The sequence below is a fragment of the Ochlerotatus camptorhynchus genome, unplaced genomic scaffold, assembly GCF_037179485.1.
Source record: "Ochlerotatus camptorhynchus isolate MF236.1 unplaced genomic scaffold, CSIRO-AGI_Acam_v1.1 ptg000216l, whole genome shotgun sequence".
Lineage (NCBI taxonomy): Eukaryota > Metazoa > Arthropoda > Insecta > Diptera > Culicidae > Ochlerotatus > Ochlerotatus camptorhynchus.
Window position 1 is genome coordinate 1,384,413 of NW_027040706.1, and position 25,208 is coordinate 1,409,620.

The following is a 25,208-nucleotide window of genomic DNA, read 5'->3' on the forward strand; positions in this document are numbered from 1 at the left end:
TGTTCTAGCGAAGATGTTTTATGTAGAAAAATATTCTATGTGTTACGTCTGTTTGTCTGTGAATGCAATCATGAAGCATCACCATAAACGTGGCTTATATACTTATCAGAGGCTAGCAAACATCTTTGAGGAAATGAAAAAGGATGGAGCTGATCGTGCTAACTGTGCTTAAATCAATAAAAAAAATCAATTGAGCGTCGGCGTTGACAACAACTCAAAGACAGCAGATAATTAAAATGATCGAGCTCCCCTATCGACTGAAGACAGTTCGAGACAGGAAGCAAGCTCCATATTTGACCAAATGTTATTGTCCGGGAACTACGTGCATGCATGTGGAACTTTATGCAAAATAACTGATTAGATTTTGATTAAGCACTCGCTTTCGTTTTGAAATATTGGTCGATTTAAATGGTTGATCGATGTTGGGTCTCTATTCACCGCTCATATGTAATTTTAAAGTATGTTTTACCGACAATAATTAGTGAAATAATAATGCAGGCATCTTGAACGAATAAATTATTCGGTTAAGGTGATTCCTTGAAGGGTCCAAAAATGACCGTCATGATTGCTGTTATGCTCTATCTTTACAAGTTTTCTAGAGCACACATCTCGGACACTGTTGTGACGTCACTAATGAAATTGGAACTCCCTGTTTGCTATACTGCAGCAAACGAGGAGTTCTAGTTTTATTGTTGTACTGTTGTTGTGGAAGTTGATACTTGTACTCTTGAAATTTCGAGGTGGTGGTAAACGCATGTTTAGAACTCATTTTGAGAACTTTTTTGACAAATTTTGAAAATATGAGCGGTGAATGAAGTCAAGCGGTGAACGACATCACCACATGGTAGTTTGAGCAGTGAATGGCGAACGTTACGTTAATATCTTGTCTGTGAAAGTGATAATCTGAATTAAATGATTCAGTTTGTCAAAATATCGTCCTTATTATTATGTTATGATCAATTTGGATCATTTTCAGGGCAGATAGCAGTGTTAAACAATAAAAATAGTGAATTAGTGATTAAAATAAACTATATAAGTAACCAGAAAGTAACTGAAAAGTGACCAAAATGTGACTAAAAATTATTATAAATGTTTCGGAGATAAAATCGTGTAAACTGATTTGGCTTAAGCAGGGGGTGTGACTATATAGGGTCATCCATTGCGTTGACGTAAATTTGACGTTTAGACTAGTCCTGTGCATCGCCGGGCCACGCCGCCTCCGCCGTGATGATTTTCGATAAGCCGCCGTTATAATTTTGGAACCGCCGTCAATGTAATATTTTTTATACATACTTTTAAATTTCGAAAGACGCGTTTCTCGCCAATCATTGCACACTTATTTTTAAGGTTCCTGTTTTTGTCAAGGCGCATGGTAGGTATGTGTTAATATTTGTTGAAGAAATTCGCTAAAAGCTTGTTTTGATGCTCAAAATCATTAATTTTTCAATTTGTTTCAAAACTTTATTATATAGATTTTCAGCTCATTGCCTAGTTCATCTCGTACTTTCTTAATTAGATAATATGCTAGAAATACCCGTACCCGACTATTCCACGTTTGTTGTTACCCGTATCCGACCCGAACCCGAAAATTTATTTATTTGCATACTCGTACCCAACCGACCCTGTTAAGGTACGGGTCAGGTTTCGGGTAAAAATCTCTTCTAAATAGGCTTTTTAATTCGGGATAATTTTAATTACAGAAAGAATCATCTTATGAAACAGTTCCGTTACAATACCGTAATGTTTTGATGGTTTTTCGGTAACAAATTCAAAATGGAGTTATCTACAACAAGTCACACATACAGTAATACAATATTTTGGTTTAAATTCAACTTTGAAATGTGTCATTTTGACAGCCACCATAGATACGCCGCCGATGAAAGTCAACGCCGCCACGCCGCCGCCACAGAGGCAAAAACGGTTTCCACGCCGCTGCAGCCGATGAAAGGACAGATCTAGTTTAGACAATAGATTCACACATTACCACAACGCACATGTGGGTGGTTCTTAAGATTATACGATAATCGCGAATAGGTTAAATATAAATTTTCTATCTGTAACCATTCATAAAAAGGTTGTATTGCAAAATTTTGCACCACGAGATAAAAAAAACTAACAGGACTGTGTGGCATGACTTTCTAGAATAGATAAGCTCAGCCATATTCGACTTTCTCATGGTCTTCTGAATCAATGTTTAGAATATATGTTTGCCTGACATGTCACTTTTTTAAAATACCACTCTCTGATGCTATACCACCTTACATGTGCCTACATGAGACCAGCGAGCTTGTAACACGGTGCTTGGCATGGCCTTGGCGTATCGATGACACCACCTAATTATTAGAACTATCTACGAAATGAGAGATGAGATAGGCTTTTAAAATGTTCTATAGTAAAATAAAATTTGTGTATTGCTACATGAACAATGCTAAAAAAAAAACATAATTCATCTACACAGGAGTTAAAAACAGGATGGCTACTGGATCTATAAAATTAATTTTATGTTTTTCCAGGTTTTTTCGGGTAACCATTATGGGTTTTCCGCTTAATCAGCTAAATATGGTAAATGGAATATCCGTTTAGTGAATTACCACCAATACTCCTAAAGAACTACCACGCGCAGTGGCAGGAGAAACATGGGTAGATTTCTGGAGATAAATTATGAAGGAATATGTAAATAAATTATAGTTAAGGTTATTATCGTTTAGAATGGAGCCTCCGCCATATATCACACCCCATAGGAGCCGGAGAAATGAGACCATTTCTCCGGAACTACACAATCGGTTTCGTTAAAGTTGTTCTAACCATAAGATACCACGAAAGAAAATCAAAGCGTTTTTCTCGGCTTGATCTTTTCCACATATGACTGTTATACGTTTATGGATAGTGTAGGACCATCACATAAACTAGAGTCGGTGTAAAATGAGTCACGCCAAGAGAAAAAAAAAACAGTTGAACTCGCATCACGGTTTTCGACAGATTCCCATTCTTTTCACTTGCCAACAGAGGACTTCTACAACTTCAGATGACTTCTAGCGAGAGAAAAAAAATTGCGGCTGTAGTAAATCATTATATCAGTGATTTTGTCAAATTATCTTAACAAAAATAGTAGAAATTCTCATTACTAATCATTACCGAACGTATCCCATGACAATTTAACGCTCACTGCGTGTTTATGCTCATTTCTTCGATTTTTTTTTTTATTAATTACTTTATTTGTACAGGCTGAATCGAATAAACAATTTCTTCGATTATATTTTATATTTTATTGCAATACCTTTCGTGGACCCTTCATAGCATCGTAATGTTTGTTTACTTTGCACGATAGGTAGCTGGTTTGACAGTTCAATAGGTAGACTTGGCTACACTCTTGGCGTGACTCATTATACACCAACTCTAACACAAACCACACAAGCTGATTAATATTGAGCTCCATCCAAAATATCAAAATATCATTCAAATCAAGTTCTGGAAGCGTTAAAGTTGTCCTAACCATAAGATGCCACGAAAGAAAAAAATAAACAGCGTTTTTCTCGGCTTGTTCTTTTCCACATGGGACTGTTATACGTTTATGGACAGTGTAGGACCATCAGACAAACGACACAAGCTGATTAATATTGAGCTCCATCCAAAATATCATTCAATCAAGTTCTCATTTGTGAACGAAGATATATGTTTATAATTTTGAACTACCGTATGCGTGATAATGTTTGCACCATCGTACAAATAAGGTTCCCGTTTCACCTGTGCATACAATGCCTTGGTTTTCTTTGCATGCACGTAATCTATAACTCATACCGTAGTAGGCTGTGAATGATTGAGAAAATGATTTACTTAGTTTGACAGTTGCACCATGACGAAGTGACAGCGTATTCGTGATTTGTCCCACGCGCAAATGTCGCAAAAAGACATTTCAATCGCCGTGGAAGTGTCCCGGTGGACCGTCAAAAGGGTTTTAGACCGAGAAAAGAAAGGACAACTATCCGCAAAGGTGGCCACAGGTCATCCGAGGTCAGCTCGGGTTCCGAGGGTTATCGCTGCTATCAAAAGGAAGATTCGGGTGAATTCAGTGCGTTCAATAAGGAAAATAGCAAAGGAACACGGGATCAGTGACTTTACGGCACGGAAGATCGTAAAGGAAGATTGCGGAGTGAAGTCGAGGGCACGAAAAAAAAACAACGATGCAAGAGAATCTTGAACTTCCTTAAGCGAAAAAATCCGGTAATCCTGTTCACCGACGAGAGCATGTTTATCGTCGATCCCGTAACAAATTCCAGAACCGACCGGTATATTAGTTCTCTTCCGGTAAAAGACGTGGCCGACTAGCACAAGAACGTGTATCTGACCAAGCATCCTGCTAGCGTTATGGTGTTTGGATTGGTGGCTTCTGATGGCAAAAAAAAGGGACTCGGTGTTCGTTCCAGAAGGCGACAAGGTCAACACGAAGGTCTACGTCGGGATTTTAAGTAAGTATGTTCTTCCGTGGATCAAAGAACAGTACGGTCCGAAGCCAAATGTTGTATTTCAACAAGATGGGGCTCTGTGCCACACCTCGAACCGAACTCAGAAGAGGTTGCAGGAACATCTTCCATTCTGGGCGAAGGATATGTGGCCACCATCCAGCCCCGATCTTAATCCGCTGGATTACTCAATATGGCGCGTCACGAAGGCCAAGGCCTCATCTAAATGCCACCCGAGTACAGCAAGCCTCAGACAAACATTGACCCGAACTTGGAGAGAAATGGATCCAGACTACATTATTAGAACCTGCCGTGCATTCCGGAAGCGTGTGGAGGCCGTAATTGCAGCAAGTGGAAACTCGATCGATGATTAACATAGTTTATAGTTGCTAAGACTTTGAGAAACATCCCCCCTTTAAATATATAAAAAAAACTCGAAAACGAAATTTTTGATTTTTTTTTTAATTTTGAAATTGCTCAATGGTGCAAACATTATCACGCATACGGTAGCTGAAGCTGCGTTCAAACGATGCCTCTGTATCAGGAAGCGGCAAAACATTCGTATAGCCATTTCGATGCTAGGATAACTTTTTCCAAGACAATTTTCAAGGATACAGTTCAAAATGTAAATATTAGAATAATACTTAAGCCCGAAGTCTATCACGACCTTCTTCAATTGATGCATGGTCATAGATGTCAGTCCTTTCCTGTCACAAAAAGAAATATCCGAAGCTATATCCAAGATAAGATTGCTTCTCTACGGTTCCATCTGTTATAACTGTTCCAGAAAGATCCTCGAATGCCTGAATTAAATAAAAGAAGTGGATTACAACATGAAGTACCTAAATACAACAAATTGAAGTACCTAAATACAACAAATTGTGACTCTTTATCAAATCCAACGGTACGTATGGAAAGGTGAATAAATTTAGAAGTCTTTCACAGAAAATACATTTCTATCAAACCTGTTCAAAAAAGAGAGGTAAAGCGCGGGTTGTGCTTAGTAGGACGGAAATTAGATCCCAAGCCCTATTACCATATTTTTTCACAATAACAAATCTTTTTAATCTGTAACATATTTTATTCTGTATAATTTCTTTATTATGATCTTTGTGCGGATCTTCGTAAATCTTCTTTGAGTTCATTCAATGTTAAGAAAGAGTTTGTTCAAAGTTTAGAATCTTGGAAAATGATTCAAGTTTGCTTTCTAATGAATTAATCTATTTAAAAGACCTTGAAATCCAGAATCTTGAAATTATTTAGTATGATTTGCATATTTTCTACAAGTCTAAAAATACAAAAAAAAACAAGTCCCAGTAGTGAGAGACAAACCTGAAAATTTCTTTAATGAAGTAACAATCACATTTTCCCAGAATTTGAATTTTTTATGCCCGTATCTACGTGGTAGAATGAACCACTTTTATGAATGTTCCGGATCTTCCGGAGGACGGTCCTATGGTCATCCAGGTTCATATTTATGTCACGACCCCAAATTATTTCATATATCACAGTTCGAAATGTTTTCGAAAAAACTTGGAGCTCTAGAATCAGTATCATGGATGGATCAATTTTACGGATATTCCGGAGGACGATCCCATGGTTATTCGAATCCATGTTTATGTTACGACTCCAAATTCTTTCTTATATCACAGTTCCGCGTGTTTTCGAAAAAAAGTGGAACTCTTGGATAAGTTTTATGGATTGACCATTTTACGGATGTTCCAGATCTTCCAGATGAAGGTCCCATGGTCATCTAGATACATGTGTCATGACCCCAAATTCATTCTTATATCACAGTGCCTGAAGTTTAAAAAAAACACCGTGGAGCTCTAGGATCAGTTTAATTTATTTACCTCTTGTACGGATATTCCGGACCTACCAGAGGACGGTCCCATGGCTAGCCGGGTTCATGTTTATGTCATGACCCAAATTCTTTCTTATATCACAGTTCTAAGTTTTTCAACCGTAGAACTCTAGGATCAGTTTCGTGGATTGACTACCGACAAACCGACATGAATGATCATACAAATTACAAAGAAATTTCTGATCAAAGCACTAAAATGACATCTACCGCCGTGTCCGTGTATTTATCCTAGCTACGAACAGGCATACAAAATTTATGAGTTGGTTCGTGTCGAATCTATTTCGGACAATTTATTTTTATCTAGATAAAACATTGCTATGGTTTTCACAGATGGGATCGCTGCACATTTGAATCGGCCGTTATGGATTCTCGAACAAGAGTTAAGTTTAAGTTTCATGTCGGTTTTTCGGTGGATTGACCATTTTAAGGATGTTCCAGATCTTCCGGAGGACCGTCCCATGGCCTTCTAGGTACATGTTTATATTAAGATCCCAAATTAATTTGCATATGACATTTCCAAGTGTTTTCGAAAAAACCGCGGAGCTCTAAGAGCAGGTTCATAGATTGACCACTTTTATAGAGGTTCCGGATCTTTCGAAGGACGGTCCGATGGCTTTCTGGGTCCATGTTTTGTCACGACAACAAATTCTTTCTTAAATCACAGTTCATAATGTAAAAAAACGCGGAGCTCTAAGATGAGTTTCGTGGATTGTCCACTTTCACGTATGTTCCGGATCTTCTGGAGGACGGTCCCCTGACCATCAGGGTGCATGTTTATGTCACGACCCCAAATTCATTATATCATCACAGTTCCTAGTGTTTTTCAAAAACTGCGGGGACCGTTCTGTTGTCTCCAGGATCCATATATAGGAATCATGACTGTATTCTGGCTAATTATGAACTCTTGTGGTTCATGGTTCTAGATTATAGATTTTAAGCCACTTGCAAAACCCATAAACACACTTTAAAACAAACGTGTAACGACCTTATTTTTAATTTTCTTGCAATCAAAATAATCTACAGACCCTAGGAATTCTAGAGGTACCACAATTTTTTGAAATTCATCAAGAAATGGCTAAATTATGTCATTGCAAACTTGCCGTTACACGTTTTTCGGAGGCGTAAAGTTTTTTACCCACCGTGTTCGGAGGTGGTAATTGAATCACATTTTAAATTCACCTTTCTGGGTTATTTCCACGGGAAACGCCTGAAGTTATGCAGCATTTCATATGCTATGCTTTACATATTTTTCCTTTGCGGGTGCTGATTGATTGAACCAATGAAATAACGAACTTTCGTTGAAAACAGTGAATAAAACCTAAGGATGCAAGTAATTGCTTCATTGTTTGATGGGAAAGCACCCATAGCATTAATGTACCTAATTTAAATTAATGAAAGCTTAAATTAATCCTCTCCATTTATGCTACAATTACTTTTGTCGTAGCTGAAGCATAAACCTGTGATGATTTCATATCTAGATAAGTGTGCTCTAGTGCTAAGCTACATGTGTGAGTAAACTCGCAGACATGCCATGTGACGCTTACTAATATTAAATTTATTCGTTACTCTCTCTCTCAGCTCCCTGTTCACGAATAATTCATCAGTCTTTGAGTGGCAGCCGTGTTGAAATGACGTTTTATGTTGTATCGTCCGTTTGTTCGCTTAATATAGTTTGAGAGTGAATATTTATTTTCTATCTGTGTGTGCCTTCTTCCATCTTTTCTACTGCCTTATTTGCTTCCACAAACGGGAAATATAGAGATACACCATCCTGGGCACAACAAATTGTGAAAATTGTGATACTATCGAGTCGATTTCTGCCTAAGAATAAGTGTGATTTTGGTGCAGTGAAGTGAATATATCACACCGTGCTGTTAGGTGCAGAGGCATTTACGAAAAGCTTCATAGGTGCGGTGACCTTAAAACAGTGTGTGATGTAAGCAAACCTCGTATACATACTTCTTAGAAATATTAATAAAGCAAAGTGGAAACAAGAAGTGCCTCAAACGGGAGAAGAGAAATTCATCACTGGCATACCGCTGACGAGTCACGGTAGTGAATTAAGAGGAAACGAAGCACAAACAAGTAACCAAGGATACTAGTACAGCTGCTGTTCCAGAGTTCCGGAAGCGATGATACACGTAGGCGACAACACATGGAACCTGCGGGTCTTCATCACAGACCTGCAGGTCGAAAAAACACTGCGAGTTCGCGGAGATCTGCACATTGGTGGCGTCATGCTCAAGCTAGTCGATCCAGGTAAGTGTGGAAAGGATGGAATCCAACAATGATGACATTATTTAGATTTTAACGAATGTCGTGTGCTGATGGCTGCTCCTGGCTGAGCAGCCAGCTTACTGCCATTTGCGTAGAATGTTCGTTCATAATCTACACTGAATAGCGAATGCCACCTTATCTTATCTACGTGTGTTAAGCACAGTTTGCATTTCAGTTCGTATTGGAATCCATGCTTACAAGGTATAGCAAAAGAAGGTGTTTAGCTTGCTTTAAAAGTTTAACTTAACAAAATTTTAATTTTAATCGTAATTTATATTTCTGATAAGATATTAATTACTACCAATGCATCGTTTATATTGAGATTTTGCTATGAGCTTGACATAAATATAAGTAATGTTAAGCAACAACAATATAAATAACAACAATTAACGATCTAATTGAAAAATTTTGGCCTCGACCTAAAATTTAAAATGATTGCCACATTTCAAATTTCCTTTAATTTATATCTCGGACATCCGGAATAGATTTTACTGACTTCCTTTAAAAAAAAACTATTCTCCCTTTGTACGCCCCCACAATACGTCGTCAGCTATTTAGAATAACAAAGTTTTATTTGGTTCGAAAGATTTCATGGTGAAGACCTGCCAATAAAGCGAACCGCCTATAGGAAATTAGGCAATCCTTATCAATCTCTGTCACTCGAACGTGCTAAACGCTCGTTCCTCATTTCCGATATACCTAGGTCTCTGACGAAATCACCTCGCGCACACCGTCAACCGGATGGGATATACAAAGCGGGGGAATCTAAAAATATAATTTTCGTAATACACGATTAAAATTCTCGCTTGATCGAATCCATACTGCGGGGATATGTAGTATAATATCATTTGGAAAAAAGGCAAACACAACAACGCCAGTGTGCCACCTCTGTGCAACGGCACGCCGCACCGTAGATTTGCAGAGGGCTACGAGTGTGGCCATAGATCAGCCAAGCTCTAGTAATAACTACAAGACGTGGGACAACAAAACCGCAGTGAGCGAAGCGTGAGTGTGGTGTCCGTGAAATTTGTCCCACGTAAATTGTTCGAAAATAATAGCTTTCGACCATATGTGGGGTATCGTAGTTCATCTGCCCGCTCAAAAAGGAAAGGTCAAATAGAAAAACGTTCTTGGACTGAACAGAAATTAGAACACTAGTAGGTACGATTCCATATTGCAGCAGGTTTACTATATTGTCCTCAGTTGCAATTGCAACGCCCCAATGCTATATACAGATGCATTTTGCATACCACATCGATATACCTATAGGAGATGACGACATCCTATAGGTACCTACATGCGCACGATCGCGTTTTCGCGGGTTGTTGTTTGGTTTCAGCTGCCTCCGATCTTAATGGTGCAACAGGCAACCTACACACGACAGGAACTCTGCACTGCACTAAGCTGCATTGGTGTGTGCTGTCTAGCATCCGCCAGAGCGGCGTGTGAGTGGATACTAATTGATTATTGACTTCATTTTATCACACATGACACGTACGCCGCATTCCTTGGTCGAAGTTTACATACGCCGTGGAATTGAGGGCAATCGAAACGTTTCGTTCCATTAGAATTTTGATAAAAAGGGTATGAAAGCTTTTAACGAAAACAAATAAAATAACGTTACTGTATAATTAATTCCTAACATTACTGTTATAAATAACTTTTTCAAATCATAGGACATGTCAAATTTGTGTGAGTCTCTCTCTTGACTGCTTTTTCAATGCCTCAGAATCCTTTAAAAAAATTACAAATCCTGGATTTTGAACTTCTGTCTGGATCTTGAAAATGTTCCTAAATACCTCGATAATTCCCTTGAAACTCTTCATAGGATTTCTTTGGAATTTCTCAAGAATTTACTCAAGTTTTATTTCAGAATTCCTCTACGACTCTTTGATAATCCCTTCATATCTTCTCTTCTTATTCTCTTGATAATGCCTTTCGATCTGTAATTCACTCGCGTAAGAAATTGCATAAATTTGTAGCAGACTTCTGCATGAAAAGTAAATATATATTTTTATAAAATCCACTTGGAATATGATCCTGACTATCCTTGACATACCCTCTAGAGCTCCTTGGAGTTCTTATCAGAGTTCCTTAGATTTCTTATTATTCACCTCAGTATTGCCTTGATAATTTGCTCAGAATCATCTGTATCTCCTATGCATGATGAACCAGTGCGAACAGAATTCACCATTGTTTTTCAGTTAATGTAAATTACATTCATCATGCATAAGAGATACAGATTGGAGTAATACAGAAAAGTGGTAGCTAATATCAAAACCTAAAAAAAAACTTCATGCATCGTTTTACGGAATTCCGTTGATGAAAAAAGTTAGAGGCAAATGAATGTAAATAAATTCACAAAAAAATGTTAACGATTTTCCAAACCTGTTTGTAACAATAGCAACATTTATTAAGTCTATTTTAAAGAGCGGCGCCGGTGGTGTAGTGGTAAGCGTAATTACCTCTCACCCTAGCAGGCCTAGGTTCAATCCCAGTCGGCGCCGCCGGGATGTTCTGAGGCATAACATCTCTGATCATGCCTTCCATGGGAAGTAAAGTCGTTGGTCCCCGGTTTATGAGTTGATGGGTCGAAAGGTAGGGTCCAGATGTGGGAGCTGCCTCCCTGGCGTCGGTAGCATTGGACCTCAGCACGGAAAACAAGATCGACGGAAAAAACAAGGAAAGGAAGTCTATTTTAAAATGTGATTTATACATCTCACAATTCCTTTGGAAATATCCGGAGAATTCGAATACCCCGTATCAGAATCACAATGACATACCAGAGCTACCTTAGAATTATCTTGGAACACTCCTGATAATTATCCTGAATATTTTTTTTTTAATTCTCCGTACGTATTCTCCAAAACTTCCTTGTAATTCTTCTGAGAATACACCTCCTTTCAATTCTTCACACTTTTTCATCTAGGCAAGCTTTTTTCGAGATGGCTTATGCGATCAATATGGATATCTGGTTTGAAAGACACCATCGCCTCATTGATCGCTATTGATTTTTATTGATATACCTTCTGGTTCCGAAGATATAATGTCAGGGTTGGTAGCAGGTCACTTTTTAGTGACTTGGTCACTATTTTCAAGTCAGCCACTTAAAATTCACTTTTTTCATCAAAAAGTCACTAAAGTCACATTCCTTAAAATGCAGTCACTTAAGTCACTTTTTTCCGACCAATATTGAGAGTAACGAATCTGACTTTATAAACTTATATCAAATCACAGCTCGATTTGGCAACAAATTTGTGTTAGAAAGATTCATTAAAAATTCGTGTGTAAATTCTTACTGACATGAAGAGTTTGCGAACAGACGGAAACGTTAACTGTCAAATTAATGTTGATGGACTAACTTATATTTTTTTTTTAATCTCGAAATTGTCATAGACCTATCACAAATTGTCAGAGGTTTCGACAAAAAGTTCTAGACCAAATATTCTGGCAATTTTATTTCGAAATCTTGGATGTTTTCCTAGCCTTAAATGTCAAACAATGGTCTAGGAAAATTTTCAAGCTCTCGCCATTTTTTCAAAGGCCAGTAATTTGACAAATCTTTGAAACCCGGTAGCTTTAGTTTGTCCAAACATCGAGAAAAAATGATGTCACAGAATCTTGAGTTCCTTTTAAATCCGTTAAATTGTATTGTATTTTTTTTCGCATTAATAATCGGATTTTTCCTCTGTTCCTGACCTAAGGCCGCGACCAATTAAAAAGAATCTTATTATTTATTAATAGTCCTTGCGTGAGTCGCATCCATTCTCAACACTTTTTCATCTAGGCAAGCTTTTTCGAGATGGTTTATGCGATCAATATGGTTGATATCTCGTTTGAAAGACACAATCGCCTCATTGATCGCTATTGATTTTATGTTGATATACCTTCTGGTTCCGAAGATATAATGTCAGGGTTGGTAGCAGGCCAAAAAATGTCTACGGTCCACACAAATTTTCAAAAAAATTGGTCTACGTAGTTTATGAACAGTCCCTTTGCGGTGTTACAGAAGATGTAATGGCTATAGGGGTTACAAAGAAAAGACCGATTTTTTTTTATTAAAATGCTCATGGCTAACTTAGATCTACATTTAATTATAGATTGCAGTTCTTCACGTGGAAACAATTTACCCTCCCCTTGGCTAGTTTTTGCACCTTGCTGTTGGTGGGCGGGCTTAATTTCATGCTTTATAGCGGAGTGTTGGAGACGGTAGGTTTATGGTCGGCGTTGCTGGCTCATGCCGCGATAGAATGGCGGCATGGGCAGGCGATGGGGATTACTAAGCTTCCCCTCTCTGATAAACCGCTGCATGAGAGAACCAAAGATCTAGTCTAGCAGTGATAGTATCACACTTGTTACTCCTTTTATTGAAAGCCGCGTCGTAGTACGCTTACGTATAGGCACTGACGTTGGGTGTGATACTGGCGGGTTTTGCCGCAAATCACTCTTATTTTATTTATTTTTTACGCAGATAGATTTATTTGGGTTTGCAAGGGAATTATACTATTGAAATATTTCAGAAAGTGCCCAACAGTGCTCCTTCTATTTGCGTGACAAGCTTTCATTGTTATTTTCATTGAAGTATTACTCAGAAAACAATGTTAAACATCATTTTTGTACATGGTATTGTAACTAATCTTATATGTGCTTCATTTTGATTTGGGATAAGTGTTTGAACTATGGCTCGGGATTTCCACTGTGGTGTGCTTCTATTGTGACATACCCATATGTATTTTTGTGGGGCCACATAGTGGAAACGTGAGAGCGTAGTTGGAACATTTACCCTATACAATATACAATTTAAAATTAGCTTGGAAACTAACTTCAAAGTGAAGCATTTTAGTCACTTGAAGGTGTCATCTGGGACGAACAAAGATATAAGATAAGATATGTAAAAGCCAGAAGTACTTGAAACACGTTAAATTGTAATTTAAAAGCATGGGTTATGTAGGTAGATTAGAGATTTCAGTTATTTATTAAATAAACTTCAATTATAGAATTCAGAAAGTTAATTAACATAAGAGATAGGACGCGGGGGGTCCGCTTAGGGAGGCGACTAGCCTATGAAGTTGTATAATAAATCTTCCTATTTAGTGTATTTGTTAATTACAGACAATGTCAATAGCGAAAGTCATATCTTCAACCAGGCGCTTACGAACAAGTGAAATTTTAGGAAAGATGTGTTAAATATGTTGATAGGTTTGAAATAAGAATTAGCATTGTTGTGCTTTAGTTTTCGGTAAGGTATGATGTGTCAACAAAGCCCTTTTGAGCAAATTTTCAAACATCAAATTGATTGAGTGATTTATTGAAAGACATTGCGTTGCGAAAATTGACAAGTCATACATCTAACATAGTAGGAGTAGCAGTGTCGCATAATCTTATCACAATTGCTGCAAATAGTGCTTGAGGGGCCAGCAGGGCTGAATACGGATCAAAACTAACATAACTACTAACACTAAAATGATCCCGGAACTAACACTTATCCATTGCACTTTTAGCTATTTATTAGTTTTATTTTTCTACTAAGTCATCTATGCTTCTTTCTATTGTTTGGATCAAGTACAACTAATACTAATCTACCTTTATGTATGTTTTACTCCCTTTTAACCCATTATCTTTATGAATGGCGAATCATATGACGTGAGACACGTACAAGCTGGAACTCAAAGAATTACTTCGAACAGGATGTCAAACAAATTCAGGACCAATCCAAATGAGACCAGAAACCAACAAAGCATCGGTGAGTTATATATTCTGGGAGAGGTATTTGATAAATAATCAAAAAGTGGTAAGTTAAAATCAGAGCCAAGGATCATGAGAGGTAATTGTCAATAATTCATTAATTAGTAGAAATCTCGATAACTTTTTCAAGGGAGCGTATCGGCTTTTGTAGGCGGTGCGTGTGGTCGTCGATTTGGCTTAACTGGCACTATCATCAGATAGGGGAAATTTTCCTCTACCTGCTGGTGGCGTTGATAAGCGTGTGCGAGCTGCCGGTTGCGCCGGATCGACGATCGGATGCATTGTTTGCAGGAGCTGGTGCTTCCCTTTGAAAAAGTAATCGAGAAATAACCATATTATCCTGTAATTGATATTACTATTTTTATATATCAATGAAATTAGTCATGACAGAGTAACAGATGGGGAAGGACAATAGACACAAGTTGACACAATAAACAAGACAAGTGGGGGTTAATACACAAGACAAAATGACAAAATAAGTGACGACAGAAGACAAGACTGGGACAAAATCAACATAAAAAAAAAAAAGAATGCGCAATTATATTATCAAAACTATTTGGATCAGCACAAAAACAACAGTGACCAAATGGGCACCATAGCCTAGGAACGTCTGTGTGTTGATTTAAAATAGAGGCTCATAGAAGCAAAATTTATCAATAAAAGGGGTCCAGTGTAGAGTTTTAGCAAGTTGCTGCCACTGGATCACTACAAAAAAAAAAAAAAAAAAAATTGCAGTTCTTCACGTGGAAACAATTTGTTTTATATTTTAGAAACATGAAAAATGCGCATGATGGGTTTGTGAGTTTTTTAAATTTCTAGAAGCGGCAATCGCAATCAACGGAAGATTGGAACCATATCTTTCCGATCAATAAATGTCACTATTGGTCTAATTTTTATTGTTTAAATGTCACTATTTTCGTTATTTTAGTCACTAAAGTCACTACTAATACATCACATACCCTCTACCAGCCCTGTAATGTGCATAATTATTTTAATCGATAATTTTTTTTTAATCAACGGCACACTTCATCAACTTGAAATTTTCACAGTGGAAAGATCTTATCAATTCCTACCTGTATAAACAAAAACAAAATCTACACCAATCTGACGTGTTAGAGATAAAGCGATTTCCCCGTTTAACCTTTTGACAATATGATATTTTCACCTTGGTGGGGAGCATTGCGTAATTGGAGGTGGAAATTTGTTATATGATATTATCATCTTGGTCCCCGTTGCATACTTTTAGGTGACAATTTTTCATATGATATTTTCGCCGGAGTCCCCCCCCCCCTTTGCAAAATTGGAGGTAAACATTTTTCATATGATATTTTCACCTTGCCCCCCCCCCCCTTTACTATTTGGAGGTGAATATTTTTCATATGATATAAATCTTACGTAGTTTACTTCTGGAGAAATAGCAAAATTCTGCATCTTCTGGGAAGGATGTAAAAATGAAAATAGGTATGTGGGTCTGCGTCTGAATTTTCATGTGATACGTACTTGTTTATGAGCAGTTCCAGGTCAAATAACAAATTTTAGATTTTTACTCTCAGAATTCCATGAAACTTCGCATAAATGGCAATTAACCAAGTTTGTGCCATTTTGACTCTCGCCCAATTGTTCACAGTGGTGTATTCGATATTCTTCAATAATTCATTTAAAAACATTCGACACATCCGGTCATGTTCCTGGTGTGTCTTAGGTAGTTTATGCAAACTAACACCATCATCGGGTTGGGGAAAAATTCGCCTATCCAAAAATGCGTTCGGTTGAACTATTAAAGTTTATATTGTTGGTCTACAATATATGCACGCAGAAAAATGGATTTTTGTTTCAGGGCCTAATGTATTTTGTTATTGATTCAAACATATTGTATCACTATTTCAACAAAACATATTTTTGAATCAACAAAATGGTTTTTAGAATCAACAAACAGATTATTGACTCTACAACCGGTTTGTTGATTCAAAAATATTTTTCTTTGAATTAACCTAATAATATATTTGAAACAATATCAAAAATATATTAGGCCCTGAGTCAAAAATATATCCATTTGAATTTAAAAACCATTTCTCTGCGTGTGGAATTGGTTCCGCCAGAATATAAATATAGCGACTATACTGCCACTAAGTAAAATTTCCATGAGAAAAAAAAAAAGGCTTTAAAATTCTAACCCAATTAACAAATGTACATAATAGTTAAAAATGTTTAAAATATTTGCAGTACATACATTTTCAAAACAAAAACTGCTATTATTTCGAACAATTTTACCTAGTACCTGACTTTCCGGCTGGTGATTTAAAAAATTTGGCATGTTGTAATCGTAAAATTGAACATATTTGTAGTTTTTTTTTTGGCGAACGTTTCAGCTCAATTGATCTTAAGAGAACAAAGTTACAACATGTCAAAGTTGTAAATTTTGTATGAAAATCGGCATGCACTACTAGTATATCGAACAGCACTGTACGTGGGCCCTTCCTACTAACAAAGTTCCACCCATCCCTCTTCCGTGACACTTATGAAAGGTCGCGGCCGGTCGAAGAGCTGTGCATCTATCGTAAGTAAGTAAGACCAGGACTGTTTTCGATCATTGAAGGTTGTATCCCTTCCATCTAAGAGGCTGTGATTAATCCAGAATTGCTGCCCATGATGCAACGGATGAAATTCTACCTCGATTGTACAATATTCTAGGAATTGTACCACCTAAAAATTTGTGTAACTTGGTAATTCTACACTTCACTAGTGTGGATGCAGATTAAGCAGATTTCAAATTAATCAACGATTGATAAACAATAGAAGAAAATACCTACATTGTAACCTTACACCTAACCATTTATTATTTATCTAAGTCAAATGAAAATCTCCTTTGGTGAAACTAGCCCTATGACATCTATATCAGCATTCATTAAACAGTACTCCTGAGCAGTGCTGGAAAATCTCGACAATACACGGCAATACTCAAAATTCTGCTTCGGTTACTCATTTGAGGTAACAGTCATTTTCAAAGTAAACCATGTCCTTTTTCAGTGACAAACATGTGTAGATTTTGTAACGAAATTAAATGACTTGAGCTAAATTTGTAACGAAATTAAATGACTTGAGCAAAACAATTACATAGAGCCGTTAAAGTGAACAAGCATCTACGTCATGAACTGCTTGGATAACAATAATTTGACATATAATACACGATATTACACTTTTTGTAACCAGGTGAATCTTTGTCATTGACGAAAAAATGAATGAGATGTTGACGAAGGTTTTTTGAGGATCAAGTCTATCAGTGACTATGTAAAAAACAATTATGTCAATATCTCGCGAAAGTCTGGCACTGCTCCTGCGATCTTCAGTCTTCAGTCAAATTTCTTAGCTTACATATTCTTAGGACAGGTGGAAATAAATCCAACTAAAAAAAGATTATCGATCGAATCGCTGGTACCAACATCATGCAGCAGGGTGCTATTAATTTATGGCCGCTTAGCGCTGCCAACTGCCGAGGGCAACAAATACCTCTCCCATACCTCGCCTCGTGCAAATTTTTGTAATCTGTATCATTATGACGTTTTTCATGATAGCCACGAGAGGCCAAGTTGTATAGGGCTATTGACATACCATTTCGAGTAATTAATTTAACTCACCAGTAAATTGTCACGCATTCTTTTCAAACATTTTTACCTGGAACTTGTTTACCCACCTTGAGATGGCCAATATGCACACTGAGTCATGCCCCTTTGGAATGAATACTTATGCGTCATAAAAGCTTAGCATCAATGAAATCACTGCATATGACGTCATACCAGTGTTGACGTTAATATTTACTTGTTGATTAATACGTAAGGGTTCATCCTTAACTTTATATTTGTTACCATGTAAGGGGGAATTATAGGAACGGCTTATTATCACGGAAACTTTATTTGCTGCCTGTGTCTTGTTATACTGCTTCTAGTAACCCGCATTGTACACAAAATCAATTTATAAAATAGATCGTAAATCTCAATTAGAACTTGACGCGGGTAGTGGAGCATTTAAAAACAGTCTCGATGTATTCTCGTTACTAGGACAATTGACATCGAAACTCACCAAACTACATATGCACCCACTGCAGTTCAAAATAAACTGGTGGCAATATTCGATTCGCATGTAGGTATTGGGATGAATATCGAAGATAAAAGAGTAATATTACAAGCGTTAATCAAGGTCAATGCCCAAAATTGGTCGTGTGCACTTCAAGACGCGGTTTCTCGCCGTCGCCAACTGTGTTCTCGGCGGATGAACAGAACGAAGCAAGTGTTTATTGCCGTCATAGCAATATGTTTCCTTTGCACTCTAGCGCGCCGTGTATAAGTAGACAGGTATGTTGTGTATAGGCTTGATAAGTTAATGTCCTATTTATATGTACACGCGCAGCACAGTATTCACCAACAGAAGGTTCGCGGCTTTTACATCCTTTAGTGATGCTAAGTTCCGTTGGCTTATGTACATGAGCCTATGCGGTTTAACATATACGAGTGCGATAGGTATTAACAATGTAGAAAATACTACAATTCAAAGCCATAAAGTGCCATTCAAGAAACTCACTCCCTCTCTTCTTGGTTGACGATAAATTCAAAAACGTTCAATACGCAGGCTGGCGAAAGTAAGCCAGCAGCTGTTAGTCATCTTTTGTTGTATTTCCAACATTTCAACAAAATCTCTCGGTCTGATCTAGACTGAAATAGGGGGAGTTAACTGCCAGAACGAAGCACTGCCGTATGGTGAGAAATATTAATGTGCAAATATAAATAGATTGCAAATTCGCATGCCGTCAGCTTCACTGCCAGTTGTACGCACACATTTTCATTTCCTTCTTATGTTGTCCTATATAATCGATTGTTAAACATAAATCCCCAAGTGCTACTAGAAATACAAATTACTTACTTTTGACGATTATTTCCGGTGTTAATAATCCAGTCAGTAAGGTTTTACTTCGTTTTTCAATTGCAGAACTTTTCGGTATAAGTTTAGAAATCTGTGGAAAATTAAAAAAAAATAAGACAATTTAATGATAGAAAATAACATTTGTCGATTTCATTAATTCTTTACGGATAACGGCCATTTTATTTTTTAACAACTTTCTCAACAATTCAAAAACCTAGCAAAAAATACTATCTCCTGTAAAATCATCTATGTGTGTACAGAATCTGAGAGATAGATTGAATTTGATTCTATATTTAAAAGTATTTAAGAACCAATACTTTTAGAGGAACAATCATTTATTTTTGTTAATAAAAATTGAACATGCTCCTGATTTCCTGGTTATTTAACCGTATAAATCCAAATTGTTAATAAATCTCCAAATACTGCTTGAAATGGATCATATCATACATATCAGGGGATTTTTTAGCGGACAAAATGGGCCGAAGGAATTTAGAATTTTATGAAGTTTTGCCCACAGGTAGAGTTCATGGTTATTGATTTGGTTGTTCGACTGGTTGTATGGAGATTTCGTTTTTATGGCTTTCTCAGTCTAGGGTAATTTAAACAGTTAGTTGCACAACTAACTGTTTGAATTACCCTAGACTGAGAAAGCCAGTTCATGGTTATATGACCGAAAAATAATTTCAAAAAATTCAAGGTTATTAATTTTCAAGGAAAATTTCAGTTGAAGTTTTCAGATTTTTCTGGACTTCACGTATTTTGACGAAATTCATACCTCAAGAACCAAGCATTGTAGAAAGAAAATATAATCTGGAAAATGTTTTCTTCGACAATTTTCACGGTGTAGGAAAATCGCAAGGAAAATCAGGAAAAATCGTTGTCAGAATGATGACATTTTTTCAAATGATTTTTTCATGCTTTTTCGCCAAAAAAAAAGTTCTTCTTCTTAATTCCTTTATTTAACGTTGGTCTCTGTTAAAGGGCAATCGAATAGCCAGCTTCCACACCTGAATAGATATAACACCCATCAACCACATAGGACAGGCCGGGACCAACGGCTTTACTTTCCTTCCCGAGGAAGACGTGACCAGAGATTTGTATGCCTCACCACCGAGAGCTCGGCTCGGCAATTGTTTTACTGAATCTCAGCAAAATAAATTGCAGAACTACTCGGCTGTTGGAATCTCGGCGAAAAAAGTTAAGTGTGTAGCGTTCTCAAAATGGTGTCATCCTGCCAACTTTAATGGTGGAGCTATGCAAAGATCCGTACTATTTAACTTTAGGTGTTTTTAAAATGTTTGTGATGTTTTAGCTGTTAGAATTATAAAAAAAAGTTTTATGTTGTATTTAAGTGATAGGATAAGCATTAGTTTAACGTTTTAGAGTTTCACTACTAACACTGTGTGACCGAGAAAGTGAGTGAAGGCAAATGGTGTGAGTTGGCTCTCCGGGAGCTACCTATGTTTTTGTTGGCTTAGATGATGCAATTCGGCGTTCAATTGACTTGAACAGCAAAATGAACGACCAGTAAATTGGTCTATTCGAAGTCAAGTTAATGAAACACTAACTACCAAATTGGGGGTGAGTTGAATCAACTCACTTGAATCGTTTATTGCAAACAGTATGGATAGGAGAATGAACTTAATCGAGCGGTGCTTTCACACTCAGTGTAGTCTGTCTAGAATTTTACGCTCTCAGAGATACTCTCAGAAATTCCTTGAAGTTCCATCAGAAATTTCAAGCAATCTCCTAGGAATTCTGTTGAAACTAACTTCAGTCTAAAATTCTGCAAAAAAAAAGAGCTTTTCTCAGAAATTCCCTTCAAGCTCTCCTCAGAATTTCCTTAATTTGTATGACTATTAATATGCAAAATGAAATGCCGCACGTTAGAACAAAAGAACTAGATAAAATCGTACCTTCACTAAAACCAATCAGTTTTTTATAAAATTTCCAATGCTTTTGGACAAACTAGTTTCCCATAGTTCTACAAAATGTCACGCAATTTAAATGACAAACTTCTGATGTGTGGGTGATTATGTGATATAGGATATCTTTCACTTAACTAGTTGTTTCTCTTCGTAATGTCAATATATTTACACCAATCAATTAATATGCGCAATCTTCACATTAATAAATATTATCTAAAATTATGACGATTATAAGTTCCGTCATTTTTTTAAATGCACCCAAAATTTATCAACGTTTTTCATTTATTCAGTATTAGAGAGTTGGCAAATGTTCACGGTCCAAACATTTTTTTTTAATTATATGGACGGTCCACGCTTTCGTCTTAAACTTCTCAGAAACTCCACGTTAAATGTGGACAGCCCCTTATCTATTTTTATTAAACCAAGAAAACTATGTTGAGCCCGGAAAAAAAACTGGGAATTTGAATTTGGTTGTTCAACACAGTGGTCAAAAAAAATGTCAAATGTCATATCTCCGAAACCATCCCAAGTAGCACACATGTTCTATAACAATTTATAAAACTTTTATATGACTAGTTTTGGTTATATAGCAGTTTACTCAACATAATTCAATGATTTTGTGTTACTTGAGATATGCACTATATGGTTTCAGAGATATGACATTTGACAGTTTTGAGGCTACTTTAGTATTGTTATGGTCATTTGTATTTGTATTCAAAATTGGAGAGTTACAATCAACAATAGATTGAGAACCACTGCTTTAACCCTCCTCGCACATAAGGTTTTTCTTTGTTTTTAAAAGAAATACCAATATATACCGGCAATACCTTAACCTATTATTGTCGTCCTTGAGAGCTTAATTTTGACATGTGGATACATTGTGTTTCAGAACATCTATTGGCCAAATTTGCGTGCTCTAGAACTTTGTTTACCCCCTGACGATAATAGGTTAAACAAAGTCCTGTTTACCCCCTGACAATAATAAGTTATCGGAGATGAACTAGCCTACGGCTAAAAATCTCCTAAATAAAGGAAGAAAAAAAAAATAATAGGTTAAGGTATTGCCGAAGCCGACATTTCCCCTACTTGAACCCTTATGTCGTTAGAAATTTTTCTGATTTTTCTACACCATGTAATTCAAATAGGAGCTGAGCAATGATTCATAACTTCAATTGATCCAGAAAACCCAGGCCTCATATTCATTTCCACTGCTCAAGCTTGCCAGAAATTATCAAATATTGTAAACTCTAAACCGAATAGATAGACTTTTTAGACTATTCCACTTTCTGTTACAGCGTAAAAGCAAACGTCTCAACCTTGTTGCGTCGAATTTCTCAAATTCGTAACCACACAGTCATTAAATCAATCAACACAGCATTCATTTTCGTTTGATGTGATTGAGTGACAATCGGTAGCTCTTTCCCATCACGGTACTGCTCCGTCGACAAAATATAATCGTCAATCTCGGTCATCGATCGATCTTCGCGGTTAGGCGGAGGAAATTCAACGATTGAATTTCTCTATTTTGCGTCTCCGCAATGCCGCCAGTGCGCATAAAGCAACAACCAGTGTGTTTGTGTAAATTTCATACATTTTTTATCTATACCCATAAGTTTACTTTTCGCGAGTAAGCATTCCACGATCATTTCAAACCGGTTGCCGTTGTGTTGTTGTTGATAAAACGTGCTGCCTGTACCTATACACATTTTGCGGTAGAGGCTCTCACTCCTCCTGTGCTGGGTGCGATGTGCGCAATGGGCTTTATTCCTACAGTTGTGTCTTCCGATGTCGCGATCCAATATCCCATCGAAAGGCCAAGTGTGTGACGCACCAGTGAGATAGCCAATCGCTATGGACAGTTAGTGTTAGTGAATGTTTGAATGGATTTCGACCCCACTCGAGTGAAGAAGACGGCAAGGCAGCAACGCTAATATGGAATGAAAGCCGGATTTCACGATGACTTCAATATCAACACTGAACTGAGTACTTGAGCTTGAGAAGACCTCGATCTTCGTACACTCTCGTACAATTCATCGATCGTGCAATGTAGTGAGAAGGTATTTTCTTTCTGTTGACACTGCATTTATTGTATCCAACTGGGTGGGGAAATTATATACCAGCGAAATCTCACATTGTTGACGTAAGCTGATCTTAATGTTTCGATTTTTATCATTCCAAAAGCAATGCATGTTTATTGTCATTCATTGTACATGGGTGAGCGATATATGAGCCGCACTGTGATGGATGTTTCGCTAACTAGACTATATAATGGACCTGCTACTCAAATACTGACTGACTACCATGGCTTCAGTGCACAGCTTGCCTTTTTGTTTTGACTCTGTGGTAGCCTCAAACGTGCTGTTTAGATTTTGGGGACAGCACAAATAATGCTATGTACCCAAGTGTTGATGATGTATGACTTGAAACAAGCTTCAACTTAGCAAACATAGGGTTGTGAAATCTAATTTAGGTATATTTCTAAACCGGGCCGGTCGCTAAAAACAAATATTAAAGCGACTTTTATTTAATTTTTTCAGAAGAGTTTATGCTACTCATTCAGTTGCATTTACTTGAGCTTAGAAACCGAGCAGTTCCAGGCGAAATAAACAAATTTTAGATTTTACCTCTTAGAATTCCACGAAACTTTGCAACGAAGTTTGTGCTGGAATCCGGCCATTTTTAATCACGCCTAATTGTTCAAAATGGCGTATTCGATAGTTTTCAATTAATCATAGTACGAAAGTATCTAATCGAAATGGTATCTGAGACAAAGTTATATAAACTGGATTTCTTTTTCAAAAAGTGCAGTCTTGATGCAGGTTTTACCCGCATCCCAAACTGGTAGCAGGTATCTGTCCAGCAGATGGAATGAACACACTTTTAGCCGAGTATTCAGCTCAACAAATCAACACCACCTTCGACTTCCATCGGAGCGGCGGGAGCAAGAACACCGGATGCGTTCGGGGATTCTTTTTCTTCGAGGACGGACCACCATTTCAATGATACGGCTCAGCTCACTCACTATAATCAAGACACTATTCTCGTCGGATCCGAGCACTCTATGAGGTTAAAATCAACAACAACTGAAAATGATAGCCAAGGTTGCAATTACTTATTTCAGCTAAAACAATGTTTTTTTAATTATGAAATAATTAGATGCTATGATCATATTTTTAATAGGTAAGATACAAGAAGAGGTTGCAAAGAATGTGTTTGACATATTAAACCTGTTTATTCCACTTCATGAGAGTCACAATCAGCGATTTTTCACACACTCACTCACTCACTCACTCACTTAGCGATCAGCAAATCGCTGATTGTGACTCATAGAAAGCAAAATTTACAGGTTTTATGTTTCAAACGCATACTGTGTAACCTCTTCTTGTAAGTTACAAGTAAAACATGTCATCATACCATTTTTTGGTTTTATTATTCCGAAAAACATTATTTTAGCTGAAATGAGTATTTGCAACCTTGATGACAGCTGCAGCTGATCCAAGTTCACGATTTCAGGAACGAAAATCACACTTATGGGTTCATGAATCACGAAATCATGATTTTATTTTGTTTTTTTTTTTTTGTAGCGTTATGAAATCGATGGTCGCGCTGAACAGGCGTGGCTTAAGTTCATGGATTTGGGATTTATTTCATGAAAATGTTATTTACTCGATCACGTTTACGGGAACAAAGTCATGAATTCAAACGAACTAGCAGTTCATGCTTTCGTGATTTGTTGTTCACGAATACCGGAACGGTTTTTTTTTTGCGTGTAGTACCGTGGACTAGCGCTAATCTGACCGTTTTGAACACTTCAGAGAATCATTTCTCTGAAGAATGAGCTATGCAAAAATCGCGGTGCATTCCGTCCTGAGCGATATTTCACGCGCGGGACGAGATTTTTCGAAGGTACGAGAGATAGAAAAGTACTACACTATTAAAAATCCACACATATCTAATAGAAAATTTCCTATAAAAAAACATAATATTAATTTGGCCACACGTAAATAGAAACCACATAAT

At 37.1% G+C, this 25,208-nt stretch overlaps 1 protein-coding gene across 1 annotated transcript in view; it reads left to right on the forward strand.

Moving 5' to 3' along the window:
* Positions 1-7,933: 7,933 nt before the first annotated feature.
* LOC135703595 (unc-112-related protein-like) overlaps positions 7,934-25,208 on the forward strand; it is a 51,526-nt gene continuing 34,251 nt past the window's right edge. The window contains exon 1 of the mRNA XM_065224854.1: positions 7,934-8,583. Within this exon, the coding sequence (XP_065080926.1) occupies positions 8,457-8,583 (127 nt within the window). The 5' untranslated portion in view covers positions 7,934-8,456. The remainder of the gene's footprint in view (positions 8,584-25,208) is intronic.